Source organism: Lingula anatina, chromosome 2 (assembly GCF_051362555.1).
Source record: "Lingula anatina isolate TDL-2025a chromosome 2, LinAna3.0, whole genome shotgun sequence".
Classification (NCBI taxonomy): domain Eukaryota; kingdom Metazoa; phylum Brachiopoda; class Lingulata; order Lingulida; family Lingulidae; genus Lingula; species Lingula anatina.
In genome coordinates, this window is record NC_141768.1 from 5,642,918 (window position 1) to 5,658,782 (window position 15,865).

Below are 15,865 nucleotides of genomic sequence, written 5' to 3' on the forward strand. Positions count from 1 at the left end.
TAGAAGGTGTTTTGCACAAAGATCAACACTTGTAAAAATTCTAGGCGCACATGTGGGATATATATATACATAGTTTTAATTTATATAGAAATTGCAACAAGTACCCCGGATAAATGTTAACGTTAAAACCACGTCGTTAACACACTGCGAAGTTTTATAAAATTGAAATAAAACCTTTGTCATGTAGTTATAATGATTATATTTAATTTAAAAAATATCACATGTAGGGGCCTACATGTAGCACAGATAAACTTACCTTGGGGTGAAACAAAGATGAATTGTATTCTAACAGTTAACAAAAAGGTTTTTGTAACACATTAAATCACCAAGAATAAGTAAAATCGAAGAAAGTGAACATTGTATACCAAAATGACGAGCTCTTTGACAGAAATGAAATGTATTGCCAAAGATAGAGATAATATCTCGTCTACCTACCTTAATTTTTAAGGAACTGGTTTTTCATCCCCCTGGTCCACCCGCACCCTGCAACATGTATCAACCTCTTGGTTACATGCCACTGACTAATGTACCTGCCTTTGTGACACTTAATGATTAGCAATTTTGTGGCTACAATCACAAACAGTGTAAATAATTCACTAAGAGTCTATTGAGCTTGTCCAAACAAACTGAAAAAGTGTTCAATAAGTCATGGCTTTCTTTTCTTCACGGGTGACCTAAAGTAACGTTTTGTACAGCGATCGTTTGTATTCCCATTCGCATATTTTTACAAGTTCTTTGAGAAGAAAGAAAGAAAATCAGTAATGCTTGTTTGACTTGGTTTGCAGCCAAAACATCTATACCCAGTGTTTGTAGTGCCCATTGATCAAGATGGCATTCGGAAATAGGTTTTCGGGTGATCAGGGGACTTAACAGACCACTTGAGAGAGAGAGAGGGAGAGAGAGAGAGAGAGAGAGAGAGAGATCTTATAAAAATACGCTACGTACAAGAAATGCATTCTGCACACTTACATCTAAGTGTTTTAAAATTTACTTCTTTCACCACGAAAACTCTACGATTGTTGTATTAGTTTTGTGTAAGTCTCCTTGGTCTGGGGTGTAAATCAGCACAACTGAATATACGCTCCATATCAGTTCTGACCGATTAGAGAAAGGATAAGAAGCGATAAGGATACGTTCCGAAATTGTGACGGGTGCGACAAATTCTGCTCCTCTCACAGTCAGGTGGAAACTGCCATTGACCAAATTGCGTTAGCTATGGTGTAGAATAATCACTACTGCATTTAGTGAACGACGATGCAATTACTCGAGAAATAAAAAAGACTCGTTGGAAATATTCGCTGAATATTTCACCAAACGATTGTAAAATGTCGTCAAGATGCTTGTTATTGTTTCGTTATCGTCAGTAAAAAAGCAAGAAACGTTTGGTGTGTATGCGCGCCTGTGAAATCTCCCTTAACAGCTAGATAATCGGTTTAATTAAATTTCTAGCAGTATTACAATCGGTATGTCGTCTATTAAGAACCTTCAACGGTTTGGGACAAGTACAGGGGAGCAGACTCTCCAAAACTTAAAGTGATACATACACCAATTCGAATTGCAGAGCGCCAGCAATCCACGTAATCCAGTCGGACAAGTAGAAGCCCTAGACCTACTGAGCACTGATTGAGTATGTGTGGTGTTGCGGTCATCAAAATTGAGATTTTTATTCGATTTTCAAAAGAAAAAAGGTTTACAAAATACGTACGAGTTCGGAAGTTTCATACTTTAATTTGTACACGAGAACGATTGTAACCTTAACACTTGACCGCCATTTTATGATACTTAAGTTCTTTTTAAAAAAAGTTTGTGTTTAACAAATACACGAAGCCCGTGTATGAATAAAAGATGGGGAAATGGGTCGCAAATACTTGTTACAGGTGCAAAGGTGCAACGTGGTGAGCACCTTGTTAAAATTAATGTTTCCTATACTGCGCTACTATTTGTCTGAGTCGTAAAGGAAAGTGTGTTAGGGAAATCCTTAGATAAGGCATATCCCTAAAGTTAATAATAACACATAAACACAATATCAATGTCGTGTAGCAACGACACCAGGTATATCAGATTTGCCAAGGAAATAAATCTTTTAAATAATCATAATCCACTAGAAAAATGTAGCAACGATTAACCCTCTTCTAAAAAGGGCTACTTAAGGGAATGAAAGGCAGATTTATATTTTTCAAGTGCATTATTATAACTTAAATGATAAGAGATTGGGGATCGTATTTCCATATAAAAACTATAAGGAGCACTAAATCCCGGTTGATTGCACTTCGCAAAATCCCTCGTTAATCTCCTACCCCTGAGTAAATGACAGTGAATTATTTTTCTCCACAGTGTTTTCAATGGCCTGAATAGCGCAAAGTTTTCTTATGTATCCAATCCCGTAGCAACAGACTAGATGCAGACTGCAGCGGACTATAATAATGCTAATAATAACACGCTGTGTGTAACTTGAAGATCTTCCCGTAGGGTTGTATTGATTAGCTGTGGAGAATCCACACTTTACTGGTAATGGTCCCAGTCACCGTATTTACAGTAGACTTACAAGAAGAACAATTCCCGCAGAAGTGCTACCACTTTTTTCAATCCTTGGCGTCATGGCAATAGATTAAAATCAGACAAGTGGGCCTACGTACGTCACGTGAAGAGAATCTGAACAGATCTTGCTTGCTAGAACAAGGGCAGTCACACTCGATTGACAGACTGGTCTTACATTACTTGGAGCCAGAGAGGTAAGATTTTCTAAGTATGAGTAACTATATGTTCGTTTGAGTGTTCTACATATTGCGGGCATTGCAGGCCTTCTGTTGTACCCGAGTGTGTTATCACATTGGATAAGATCACTTAGCCTATCGGGCCTGTGTTGTACTTGTTACGAGATATTAGTCTGTGCAGACTATACTGAAATGAACCAAAGAAAGATATACTACACTTTCACTGGGAAATTTTATAGGCTCTAAACATAGGCATTGGTGAAGTCAAAGAATTTGAGGAAACTGATTCGGGATATTGTGGAACAAATAACGATCGAGTGCAAGCGGAACAGCATAGCTGACCTTCAAATGTACATCAAAATTCTTTTCGCCAAAAACAGATCTTCGAGGAGGCCAAAACGATTCTGCCATAAACATGTGCAGAATGCGTAACTTTGACCCATTTCTCTGTAACATGATCACATATCTAGCCTACATCCTGACAAAACAAATGAGTGTTAATGTGCACCACAAGAGGACCAACCCCGCCCCCCTTTCCCTGTTCCTTCCCCCACAAATGATTTAGAGGGGGTGGAATTCAGGCGCGAGTGAGCATACTTTTTATTTTAAATATTTAGGACGTTTCTTATTCAGTGTGTTTGCCATTTTGAAAAATATATCCATAAAATGTCGTACACTGTTTCGATTGTACTTAATTTCAGCCACATCGTGTGAGAAACGTGTTTAGCATAAACGTTGGTCAGAAACTGTGGAATCTTCTTCGCTAGGTAAAATCGCATGTCATGACCACCGACTTATTCAATTTTGTGTTTTTATATATGTTTTTGCAATTTTAAAATTTTACTTCATGATTAATTTTATATTTTCAGGAAAGAAATGACGATTTAACTGAGATGACGTTTTTAAGCATACGACTGTTATGGCTGGCAGACGACAGAACAAATAATCCCTACTCCTCGCATACGCAATTGACGTTTCTAGGAATATTACCGGAATTTTGTTTTTTAGAGAAGACAGGTATATTCTGATTTTAGATGAATCGATTTGGAGTTTGAGGTTTGAAAATGAATTATAACGCACCAATGCCTTCACCCGACAACCCAAACCTGGAATTAGACATCTTCACAGCTATGGACGCTGCAGCGACCCAAAGAACGAGACACGCTAACAACATTCTAGAGAAAAAGCTCGAACACGACGAGAAAATGCTCAATAAAAAGAAAAAAATGAGCGAAGTGCTCTTACGAAAAGAAACTAGTGAAGTACGAAGAGAACTTAGAAAAATAAAGAAAAAGACACCGCCTTTACCTGAAAGGAAAAAAGATCAAATGCCAACATATTGTAGAGAACACGAAAAAGCAAAGACTAAATCGGGGACCTGACACAGAAATACAAATATAAAATAATTAATGAGACGTCCTAGAATATGATCCAGTTAGCAAAATATTAACATCGATCTTTCACGCAGCAAGTGGTATGCAACCAGTTTCCACATTGTCAAGTGAACATATGGTGGATTATCAATCACAATGAAGCATTATACCGGAACAATGGTTGTGTCTTTCCCGACATACGAACTTTTCTCGCCATGATAAAGTCATAAAGGACTTCAGCTTTAAGTCCACTTTGTTTGTCAGATAATAAAATGGGCGATAATCTAAGTTACACGTTTTGTTTAGCTGATATGCGTCATTTTGGTGACGCGCCTACGTGAGATACTCCGTTTGATATTCTAAATGATTGTGGAAACTTAAATCTAATCACATCGGATAAATTTATCGACCAAAACTTAAATCACTTTTAAGTAACTGCGCAAGCCGGGCGCACAGTGTTTTAGCCGAAATTTAGATCACGCGATCTATCCATTATGAACACGACAAAGAACTTATCATGAAACGGTTGTTAAGCTCTTTCTAGTCAGTAAAGCGTCGCATTTTTCTTTCACATTAATTATATTCGTAAGTTTGTGATCTCGTTAAAAGGAAATTAAGGGGAATTCATACAATCCCTACGCTTTTCACTTCTGAAAGATTTACATTCATTTTGAGCGGCATTGATATTAGTTTGTCAAGGTCTGTGAGAGATTTAAGGCACGACCGGTCTAACTTCAACTATCTTCTATGAAAAGACTGATCGCCATCACCAAGCGACCAGATTGCACAGTGACCTTTATCGCCCCTTGGACCATGTAAATCAACTTTAGGAAGCTTAATAAAACCATCTTTATTTGAATGTAGCTAACCAAGATTTTATGAATTAATCTCGTAAGGACAAGTCGTTACCTAAAGAAGACCTCTTGAAATTCGCCCCGTGACGTCAATTTGTCTATTTCGGTTCTAATCTACTCCGTTTGTCAACATTCCCTTTTAATTTAGGTATCCTACCCGGAAGTTTCGTTCCAAATAGAATTTATTTTGGAAAAAAATCTACTACTCTCAAATTATTGCTCCACCCGTCCCCGCTCTTGGATTTGATGTTTTAAACCATTTCTCATCAAATAGTTTAATTTTTTAAAATTACTGACCAGACATTTAGACCACCAGGTCTTCCTGTACATTTCAGAAGAAAACACAGTATCCACAACAGGTTATTTGTTTGAGGGATTGTATCTTTTTAAAATCAGAATTGGCAAAGATAAGAAGCTCTGCAGAATATGTAGACATTGGACATCGGGACATTTTAAAAGCGTTTAGTGTACCTTAATTAGCTGAAAGTCAAAAATGCGCGACCGAAACACCGATAATTGAGCTGACTGCATAAAAAATAATAGTTTGTTTGGAACTACATCACTCCTGATGAAAAACGATTTGCAAAAATAATCTGTATTTAATTCAGTTTGTCACATGGCTTTCACGACACTGACATGTACAATATATAAGTACATGAATGCAGAAGTTACAATAGTAAATAGATAAGTTGCATTATTACATGTAGCTCTTATTTATTTCAATGATCATTTCAATCAATAACGACTGGTTTTATAACACAAATGGAAATTATTCTAAAAGTTTAGAATGAAAATCATCATATGTGTGGATTTATATTGATTTTGTCATTTTACAATAAATGACAAAATTCTTGTCGATCAGACTTCAGCCACATTTCCTTAAAAAAAAAAAAGAGTTCCTGTGCGTTTGTGAGCATATGGCTAAATAAATATATCTTCTTTTAATTTAAATTTCATAAAGAGATATGTTCCGTATATATAACTTTAAGTGAACTTAATACTTGGGGATTACTTTGAAACAAAAAATATTTGTTAACGCACAGTTAATTATGACAAAATCTTAATTTATAACAAATATTGTTTTAAATTCAGTGTACACCATGCTAATGATATGCTATTTTGAAAAATTGATTTTTCTTGAAAAAAAAAGGAATTTTCTCCTACTCACAAATCATTGATCTAGCCATTGTTTTTTTTTATGAACTAGCAATGAAATGTTTCCCCTGTTTAGACCACTATGTGTTCCTGTACATTTCAGTTGATTTGAGCAGTTTCATCCCTTTATAACTGGAAGGATATGGATACGTAGACATAGAAAATACCAGCCATCTTTGCAAAGCTTAAATTTCAGGTAGTGTAGCTTTAAACAGGAATGGTCATACATTCCAGACACCTTTGTTTTAAATTGATACTGGTCTGCATGTAGGATTACTGGAATGGAAGCACAATGTATCACTCTGGTCAGAGCATGTTACAGGACTAGTACATCTTGGTATGCTCATTACTGTAACATATCAATTAATTTGATGCATACTATCAGCACAGTTGCAATAAGGAAAATTACAACAATCCTGTAGCCAAGGCCTCCACAAAAGCTTTGGTGTACTGAACTGACTCTCTACATATGCAAATGTCTTTGAATGCTCTGCAACAGCCTTGGTAATAATGGCCAACAGATTCTGGTATTGGGCTGTAGATGGCGACACAGCTGTTTTCTCAGATGGATCACTCTTGACGTCATATAATAATGGTGGGCTGTGCCATACTGCATCAACATAACAACTACATGTGTATCCACAGCCTTCTGTTCCTGGTAACCAGTTGTAACTAGCATATATCAACTTCCAGGTGGCAGAGCCTACAAGAAAAGATGTACATAAATATGATTTCACATTCAGAATGCATGAATCAGCAACACAGATATTCAATCTTACAATCATATAATGCTGGTGCAACATATGAAATGCAATTCAGCAAAAATAAGCTTGGATATTTTTAACTGTCTTGAACCAGACAGTTAACAAAACAATTATAATTTTCTCAGACACACTTGCATTAATTCATCCTCCATTAAAATCTTTATTACAAAAATGTTTCATTCTTCAATCCACAATTGGAAAAGATTAAATACATGTACATGTACACATTGCTGAAACAACCTGACCAGTACTAGCACCCTTACCATCTCTTGGCTGATATCTGACAGCATGAAGGTCCTGGGCACAGTAATGGAAGAGAAATTGGTGTGGACTCACTCTCTTCTCCCCCTTCAACAATGGCAACAGGTTCTTTCCATCCAGCTCAGTAGATCCAGGAAGAGACTGCCTCATCATGTGAGCCAGTGTTGGGAGGAGGTCCATCTGACTGGTCATTTCTTCTATGGACACTCCTGCTGGTAACTGACCAGGCCACATGACAGCTGAGGGTACTCTAATGCCACCATCCATGCTGCCCTGAAGCTTGCCACCTGAATTTTGTAAAACATTTTAGATAAGTACGTTATAAGCAACCATGTGGGCATTTCTGAGATTGCTTAGAATTTTGTTCACAAAATAGCTCCAAGGTCAATTCTGTTTTGATTTGACTGTGAGAAGACAAGATGCCTACATATGGCTGTATATTGACCCATGCTACTGTATCCATCATTTTTAATAGGCCTTTTTTTCTGGATCACTAATGAGCTGAATCCAGGTCCATGGTATCCAAAAGGTGTCCGTGAAGATTTCAGAAAATGTGAGACAATATGACTTTTGTAGGCTTTAATGGTAGGGTCTGAATCTGAAATTTTTCAAAAAGAGGAAAGGACACTGAATCCCTCCCCTACCCACCCCACCTTACATTCTTCCATTAGGATGCAATGTACAGTCATCCATGCTGTAGTTTGCTACTATTAAAGTAGTGTGGGACATCAGTATTATATCTCTCACATTTAATCTGTTTTAAGTATTTTTATGAGACTGCACAAACACTATACTGCTAAGAAGCCTGTTGAATTACAAAATCCAATGTGAAATAGTACTGTACATACATTGTATAAATCTATTATTTTATTACATTAAAATTACAAGCTGGGCGAGGAAGTGACAGGTTACTTGCAAAGAGGCATAGATTATTTCATATTTCTGTAGATGGCATTATCAGATCCTGCAATGATTATACTGTATTATGTTTTTGGTACAACTGTTTGCAGTAGATAAAAGCCATATTGATCCTAAATGACAACACTAAAGCATCTAATGCATGGGTCATTCAGAACATGGGTTCATAAATATCAATAATAATTATTTTCATAGTACTCCCCCTTTTTTCATGTTCAGTGACTTTATTGAATTGGAAATCTGGATAATTTCAGGAGTTGGTTTAAAATGAAATCCTATATTGATTAATGATGATAACAAGTTCAGTACTATAATCTTCAATGCACATCAAGGCACAGGAAGGCCATGATCATGATGGATGCCCGTAGACATAAATACAATTTCCCCTGCTCATGTAAAGCGAATTTCTCATTATATAATCTGAAATATATTCTCTCAATTATAAAATCTCCAATAACTGACATAAATATACATACCTCTGTAGATTCCATTAAATCCTCCTTGCCTGCTCCCATCAAGACCTTTTTCCTCAACATGACCCCCATTGTCAGAGGAGAAATAAATGAAAGTATTATCCTGGAGCCCAAGTGTGTTTAATGTCTCAAGCACCTGCCCAACTCCCCAGTCTAACTCCTGTACAGCATCCCCATATAGTCCATGCTGACTGCTACCATAGAACTCCTCAGATGTACGCAGTGCAGTGTGGACTTGAGTCCATGACATGAAGAGCAAGAATGGCTGGTCACCTTTAGCTTGTTCCTGGAGGAACTGGCGTCCATCTTGAACCAATTTTTTGGTGATTGTCTCCAGGTGCACAGGTTGTTCTATGACTTCATAATTTCTCATCAATATGCTGTTGAGCATTTTGATATTGTTTACAAAAAACACAACATACAGCATAAATACAGTTAAAATTATAATTGAAACTGTGCTAGTGTAAAAACCCAACAGATTTTTTCTTTTGAAGATTACAATTGTTGCAACTGCGATGAAGAAATAAAATGCAATCTCATAATTGACTGTTGGTCTAAAAGTGGTAATGACAGAGTTTCCATCATCACCAAAATCCTTGAGGTTGGTGAGTGGTAGTCCGTAGAAGTAATCAAATCCTTGTCGTAGTGGATGGTGGCAAGGATCCCCTGTATTGTCACAGTAGGTACCAACATGCCACTTGCCTGTAATACACAAAGATCACGTACAAATAAAAACATTTCTCATTCATATCTCAGCTGATGTCAAGAACTTTTAAATCACAGAAATGGTGTATCCCACATACATGCACTCCACAAATTATTTAATGCCTCTTGGACTGTCTTGGTAAAATTAAGTTAGATTAAACACTTGTCAGCAAGGTGCGCCTGGCATCCACTCATACATCATACTTACATACATCACATCATCATATGCTATACCTTGCTAACTCATACTGTACTTATTATTTTTACATACCATAGTGAATTAGGACCTATAGATAATAGCCACACAGTACATGTAGATACTAGCACAAAAAAGTTACCAGGGTTGGGAAAAGAGAGTGATAAAACAGGATGGAAGTTTTACACAAAATCCAACATCTTCTTGTCCATTTAACTAAAGAGACTACTTTTGATACAATTAACCTTTATCTTATTGACAATAACACACAGTACACTATACAGCAACATTTGTCAAAATATGCACAGAAGTTTTAACTGTTTTTTTTTCTTGCAGGCTTATAACATTTGCAAAATACTCACCAATAAAAGCAGTCTTGTATCCTGCTTGTTTGGCAATTTCTGCAAATGTCACTTCATCACTAGGCAACCCAGAGGTGCAGGCCACAAATGGAATGATAGTCATTCTCAATGGAGAATCAAAACCTGAAAGATTAAGAAAAAGCAAATAGAGTAAATAATAAACTAGTCTGATCAATCAACCTATAATATTTACAGTTTTTACATTTATCATGGCATTAATTGTCCATGATACCTGAAAAATACTCTGTATAGGTGAAGGCAATCAGGGGCGGATTTAGGCTGTCTTCTGGGTCTTCTGGAAGACGGTCAGATTTTCAAGTTTACATTGTCAGCCATCTAATGTTTTCTGTCGGAAGACGGTCAAAAATGAAAGATGGATCAACAAAGATAATTTGGAAGACTGTCAGAAAATATCTCTGAATCCGCCCCTGGCAATGTTGAAAATAATCTCCACTCAACTGTGTTTCACAAGTTCTCAACTTAAGACCTTAAGGTCCTTAAGACCGCTTTTGACTAAGACCCCATTCCCAGAGATTAGATGAATTCAACTAGATCGACCTAACTCCCTGGGGGTTCACGCTAAATAGCTGTCAGCCGAGCGTGCACGAAAGTTAATTACCCCTTTACAGCTTGTAGTAGGCAGGACGGACATTTAAGCCTGATTATCTGACAGTAATCTAGTGAGACTCCCTATGGGGATAGATTGATCTAAAATCTATGGGAATGCACCCTAAATAGTCATTTTGTCAATGTTTTGTGAAACATCTACATGTAGACGCCTGGTTTACCAACCATATCTTTTTGGCAGCCTTCCTGTCAGTAGAGCTGCTCTACTGGGGGAACAAGTGGGTGCTGCAGTGAGGTGCTGGGTTAGCCTTACCCCTTGTCTAGCTATACTGTCAATATGAGGAGTGCTCAGGGTGGTGTTACCAAAGCAGCCAACATCTCCCATTCCAAGATCATCAGCCAGAAATATCACTATGTTTGGTAGTTTCTCTTTGCCTTTTGCAATACAGATGCTGACAAAGATGGAAAGTAACTGTAGGACATCCATTCCTGAAATATGAAAAAAAAAATTTCAGCATACTGGTATTTGTATTAAAATGCTCGGCTTTTAAAATATTAGTAACTTGTCTATAACTACATATGTGTCTCTCATTATCCTAAATGTCAAATATTCAACAATATTTTGACATACAATGTAGAAACACATTTTTTCACATATTTATCCAAAATGTCAAAACACGAAGAAAAAACATGCTGCATAATACCTGAATGGGAACAATTGATTTTTCACGAGGTAATTAATTTGGCATAAGACACTGGATACTTTTCAAGTGCATTATCTCAGCAATAGAAGTATAGTCATAAAAATGATTTAGATTATAAGATATTGAAATTGATGTATACACCAGGTACGGTACCTCAATTTTGATAAATAATCCAGCGTCATGCCTTAGATACTAGTTATTCTGATTGAGGATGCCCTTTCCCTACCCCACCCCCTCACTCTCAGCTTCACGGCCTCTATTGGCTGTAACAGTTTGCTTAATGTAGATTGTAAAATTGCTCATTCTAATGTATCAAATTGAAACATAAAACATGTACGATTAATGTAATATTTACAGATTCAGTGCTAGTAAAACTAACGTTAGTACATGTTAGTAGATGTACGTGTACAATGTTCATTTATGTACACCCCTGTACAGTATATACACCTTCGGGTTTTGCTTAATGGGATCCAAGGGGTTCGCGACAACGTGCATTAACTGCCCACCTCCCTCCCCTTTCTTTCTTGTTGATAGCCCTTCTGAATGACCAAAGTCCTACATGTCAGTGTTGATAATCATCAGTCCTTCGATTTGATACCTGCCCATTGGAATATTGACCCATTAGAGCCTGCGTCATCAAAACAAACGGCAGCCATACTGGAGGGAGACCGGAATCGTCTGCTGCGCATGAACAAGCCATGTCTGTAGTTCAGTTTTCGTTTTCTGTATTTTTTTTCATATTTAACCGAGCAAAATGATGAATTACTGCAGGGTATTTGATCGAGAGAAGGTAACTTACTTTACAAGCGTTCACAGACTGCCTGCAGTGGTAAAAATCCATGGTGAAGGAACTAAAACCATAAACGGAGGAGAGACGGCGAGGTGGCTTTGAATCAAGACTCTTCGGAAAAGTAAAGGATAAAACTAATTTATTTTATAGCAAAGAATGAAGAGCCAACTGTGCAGATTTACCATAAAAGAAAAAACAGTAGAACACCAAAGACCTAGGTGTGTACGTTTGGGGCGCACGTATATATTTAAAGTAGTGCCCAAAAAGTGTGGATGGAGAGTGTGTTAATTTGTTAAAACGTGTGGAAATACCCAGGCAGGGTTTCGACTTTAATGAAGACTCACCTATTGCCTTGGGTGTAATTTGTTATCAGTTACGGTGCTCTCTAGATTTTATCGGCTGTCACCTACCTCTTTTATACCTGGTTAGCATTATTCCCAATTAGTGTCAAGGCTATATTTGTACTGTACACAGCTGAGCTGGGCCAATTAAATCAATTACCTGTATGAAGTGTATTTGGAAGTTAGTGGCTTAATTTTCGATTTGGTGTAGTGATAAGAGTAATTTTATTTTGCAAGTAAATTCTACCTCAGGTGTAATTGACATATAACTTTAATAACCTCATGAAATAATTTTGCACTTTCCTCTGTAAAAATGTTAAATTCTGCTCCTTTCAACTGTAATGTTGTAAGTTATAATATGAATACAAATCACTATTGTTATCTTTCTATTAATTTAGATCTACATGTAGGAAATTGATCAGGCATTTCCCACCAAGCCACACTGATTGGGTGCAAGTAAATTATTATTAAAAAAAAAAAAAAAAAAAAAAAAAAAAAAAAAAAAAAAAAAAAACGGAAGCTTTTGATGACAGGTACAAAAGGCAGCTAGATGACACACAAGGTAGAAGCAGCAAAAAATATTCCTAGATCTCTGTGACCAGCTGAGGAGACAGGATCTGAACATCAGGAGAGTGAAATCCAGTGCATGACAGGAGTTATTTAATTGAAGCGACACTCAGAACTCAGCATTTCATGTTCACTTTTATTCATACAAAATGTGCACTTTTCCTATTTGTTTAAGCAAATGGTTGCAGAAATCAATTCATGAACTGAATTATTATTTTACATTGGACATCATAAATACATGATTGTGAAAAATGCCTTGCTTCTGTGAATGACTGAATAATAATAAAATCCTAACAATGTTGCTTATATGAATGGTTGCATTCATGGTGAATATTAAACTCTCTCAAACAACAGTCTCGTTACATGTACTTTCTAATGAACCAAAATGAAGTACAAGAATGCTGAAATAATTTAAAAAGTTGATGATGGTATAGAGCAAATGTTCTGCATACTTTACTTCTGTACTGTATAAACAAAAGCATCTGAAAATCCCCAATATACATGTAGTTAGGCTTTACATTAAAAAAGAGAACAACAAATACCTGATATTGCAGTTTTAAAGTAAATTTAAAATACATGAATTTTGTTCACTGAATACCTAGCAAAATATTCTCAATGCAAATGGTATATAAAATTTTATAAAATCAGTTTGATACAATACTTTTTATGACAGTAGATGTATTTTGAAAACTTATTTACAACACAACTCACCAGCTTTATTTTGATACAAAGGACACGTCTTTTTCATCATTGACATAGTTTCTATTGCTCCATTGATATCAAGTGTATAGTCCCATGGCAAATTCCCATTCTCTAAGTCCCACTTAAACTGAGGTTTGAGGATATTTATAGTGCCTAACAAATGCTTCTGTGAATGACTGAACTAATAATAAAATGCTAACAATGCTGCTTATATGAATGAACAACAGTCTTGTTACATGTACTTTCTAATGAACCAATATGAAGTACAAGAATGCTGAAATAATTTCTGACAGCTTCACGATGTAAAGATAAGTCATAACTAACAGCAATATTTCATGTCATAAGACAATCACATTCTTCCTTGAATCCACAAGGGTTTATCCTAATGATCAGCTCAAATTTTTTATATCTATCCTTTATGAAAACAGTTGCTTCTATTTATGGTTAAACTTATGATTATACATTAAACTCTCTCAAACTATAACTGTTATTACCCAATGAACAAGAAAAATGAAGTACAAGATAACTGAACTATCTTCTGACAACACGATGTTGGGTAAGTAGCATTTAGTAGGATTTCACGTTTTTAGACTGTCTTGAGTTCATATCGGTCGATCCCGCTGATCAGCTGAAGCCTCAGCTTGTATATATCCTTTTCCCTTTGGTGTCCTTGATCGTGATATGAAGTTTACTTTATTTTATTTGGTTTACCTATATTTACGCTACTATTCCCCGTCGTTCATTCCCTCCAGCATGGCCGCGGGACTAGTGTTACGGAGCAAATATGACGTCACTGTAATCGGTTAATAATGGGTAAATGAGAATATTTCTTTATTTTTGGTATTATTTGGTATTTTTGGTAAAGAAAATACAGTCTGGTATCAAAAAATAATGAAATTAATAAAAGTTTTTTTAAAAATTATTTATGAAATAAAAGTGCTTGTTTTTGTACAGATCCTACATTGGGCTAATAAATACATCCGGTGAAGTATCCAATCACAATACGAGAACGTTGCTCGAGCGTTTTACCGCCATTGTTACCTAAAGGCTGCGGAACAAAGGAAGAAGCAGATAGTGTTTTTGACAGAGAAAGACGTCGTAAGAGGTAAATTCTTAATTATTACAGCTTGAAAGCTCTCAAAGAACTGAAGATTAACAAGAGCATGTTATTTTCACAAACTTCCGTTTCTCTTTTTGATAGCATGGAGAACTCCTTTGACGGTTCTTGCTCATCACATGATGACGTTTACCTTGCCTCTGATGTCGGCGACCTTTTCCCAGAAATAACCGGTGTCGCCAAGCAAGTTGGTGGTGAAAACACCCTTCAGAATGTGCATTCAATGACTGACCAGAAGACCAAGGTTATTCAAGTCAAAATGAGCGCTAGTGAAGAGAGAGAATTTTTGAAGTACCTAAGCGGCGAACAAACAGATGAAAATGGCCAGGCTTCTTTACTCAAACTTGTTATAAGTGACAAGGAGAGACAACCTGATTCTTCTACCAGCCCAGTCCAGTATCACACAGTTAATAGCATTATGCCTGGCAATGCTAATTCTAACCAGGGTAGCTTAATTAAAGTCCCTGTCAACCAAAACCCACTACCCCCGCAGAGGCTCTGTGCATCAAAGAATGCTATTGCTGCCAGAGAAAATAGACAAAAGAGAAAGAAGTATGTGGAGGGACTACAAGATGAAAATCAGCAACTAAAAAGCCAGAATGAAACATTGATGAATCAAGTGGAAAGTTTAATGTCCACTGTAAAGACATTGAGTTCTGAAGTACAGTATCTACAAAGTGTCATCGCCAATCAAAGTGCTCTGTCAGGTTTGCTGAAAAACATCCACAACACCCCTGGGGTACGATTTGGAACATCCTTGGAACAACTGCCTAATGAAGAAAGTCCAGTGCCAGCTCCGGCCCGAAAGGAGAGTAAGGAGAACAACAAAACCGCATCTCCACAACAGTTGACCCGCGCAACAAGAGCCAATAAGAGACAGAAGATGGATAACAATTCAGAGAGTCAGGGGAGGGAAGAAACCATTCCCAGTTCCAGCATCAGCAACAATAACAACAATGAGCAGGATCCAGCAGGAGTTTGTTTACATGTATCTAAGGGTCACGTGTCTTTGGAATTCTGTGCAACATGTAGTGAAAATTCTGTAGGAGCGAGGAAGAGAAAATGTGACAAAGACGACATCATAGTGGTGGATTCTTGACTGATTTAGTCAGAGTAGAAGGCTAAGTATGGCGACTAAAATGTCAGTATTGTTTATATGTTTCTAAAATGATTGACAGACTCAAAAAAAAAAAAGAAAAAAAAAAGAAAAAAAAAAAAGAAACGGTTATACTGAAGTTATAAGTACCCTTGCCTTGTGTAGTGTGTATCATTTCTCACATTGCCCGCCCTAGTTAGGAATTA

At 36.7% G+C, this 15,865-nt stretch overlaps 2 protein-coding genes and 2 long non-coding RNA genes across 7 annotated transcripts; 3 read left to right on the forward strand and 1 right to left on the reverse strand.

Moving 5' to 3' along the window:
* The first annotated feature begins 2,086 nt into the window (after positions 1-2,086).
* On the forward strand, positions 2,087-4,375 carry LOC106176857 (uncharacterized). The gene is made up of 2 exons (XR_001239790.2): positions 2,087-2,732; positions 3,584-4,375. It is a non-coding gene; the product is annotated as an uncharacterized LOC106176857 (long non-coding RNA).
* Positions 4,376-5,513: 1,138 nt separating this feature from the next.
* On the reverse strand, positions 5,514-11,666 carry LOC106176830 (steryl-sulfatase). 4 transcript variants are annotated; one of them, XM_013559371.2, is made up of 6 exons: positions 11,553-11,666; positions 10,568-10,831; positions 9,776-9,898; positions 8,516-9,214; positions 7,124-7,408; positions 5,514-6,799 (listed from the first exon to the last, which is right to left on the reverse strand). In XM_013559371.2, exons 2-6 carry the CDS (start codon positions 10,827-10,829, stop codon positions 6,456-6,458), a joined length of 1,713 nt encoding a protein of 570 aa, XP_013414825.2. In that variant the 5' UTR covers positions 10,830-10,831; positions 11,553-11,666; the 3' UTR covers positions 5,514-6,455. The 4 variants fall into 4 exon arrangements, with proteins under 4 accessions (XP_013414825.2, XP_013414823.2, XP_013414824.2 ...); XM_013559369.2 differs by having other exon boundaries at positions 11,494-11,638; XM_013559370.2 differs by having other exon boundaries at positions 11,426-11,638.
* LOC147763348 (uncharacterized) lies at positions 11,656-13,097 on the forward strand. The gene is made up of 2 exons (XR_015333144.1): positions 11,656-11,957; positions 12,588-13,097. It is a non-coding gene; the product is annotated as an uncharacterized LOC147763348 (long non-coding RNA).
* A 1,327-nt stretch (positions 13,098-14,424) lies between these two features.
* Positions 14,425-15,785, forward strand: LOC106176886 (uncharacterized). The gene is made up of 2 exons (XM_013559457.2): positions 14,425-14,551; positions 14,648-15,785. The coding sequence occupies exon 2, from the start codon at positions 14,649-14,651 to the stop codon at positions 15,660-15,662; it is 1,014 nt and encodes a 337-aa protein (XP_013414911.2). The 5' UTR covers positions 14,425-14,551; position 14,648; the 3' UTR covers positions 15,663-15,785.
* Positions 15,786-15,865: the final 80 nt, after the last annotated feature.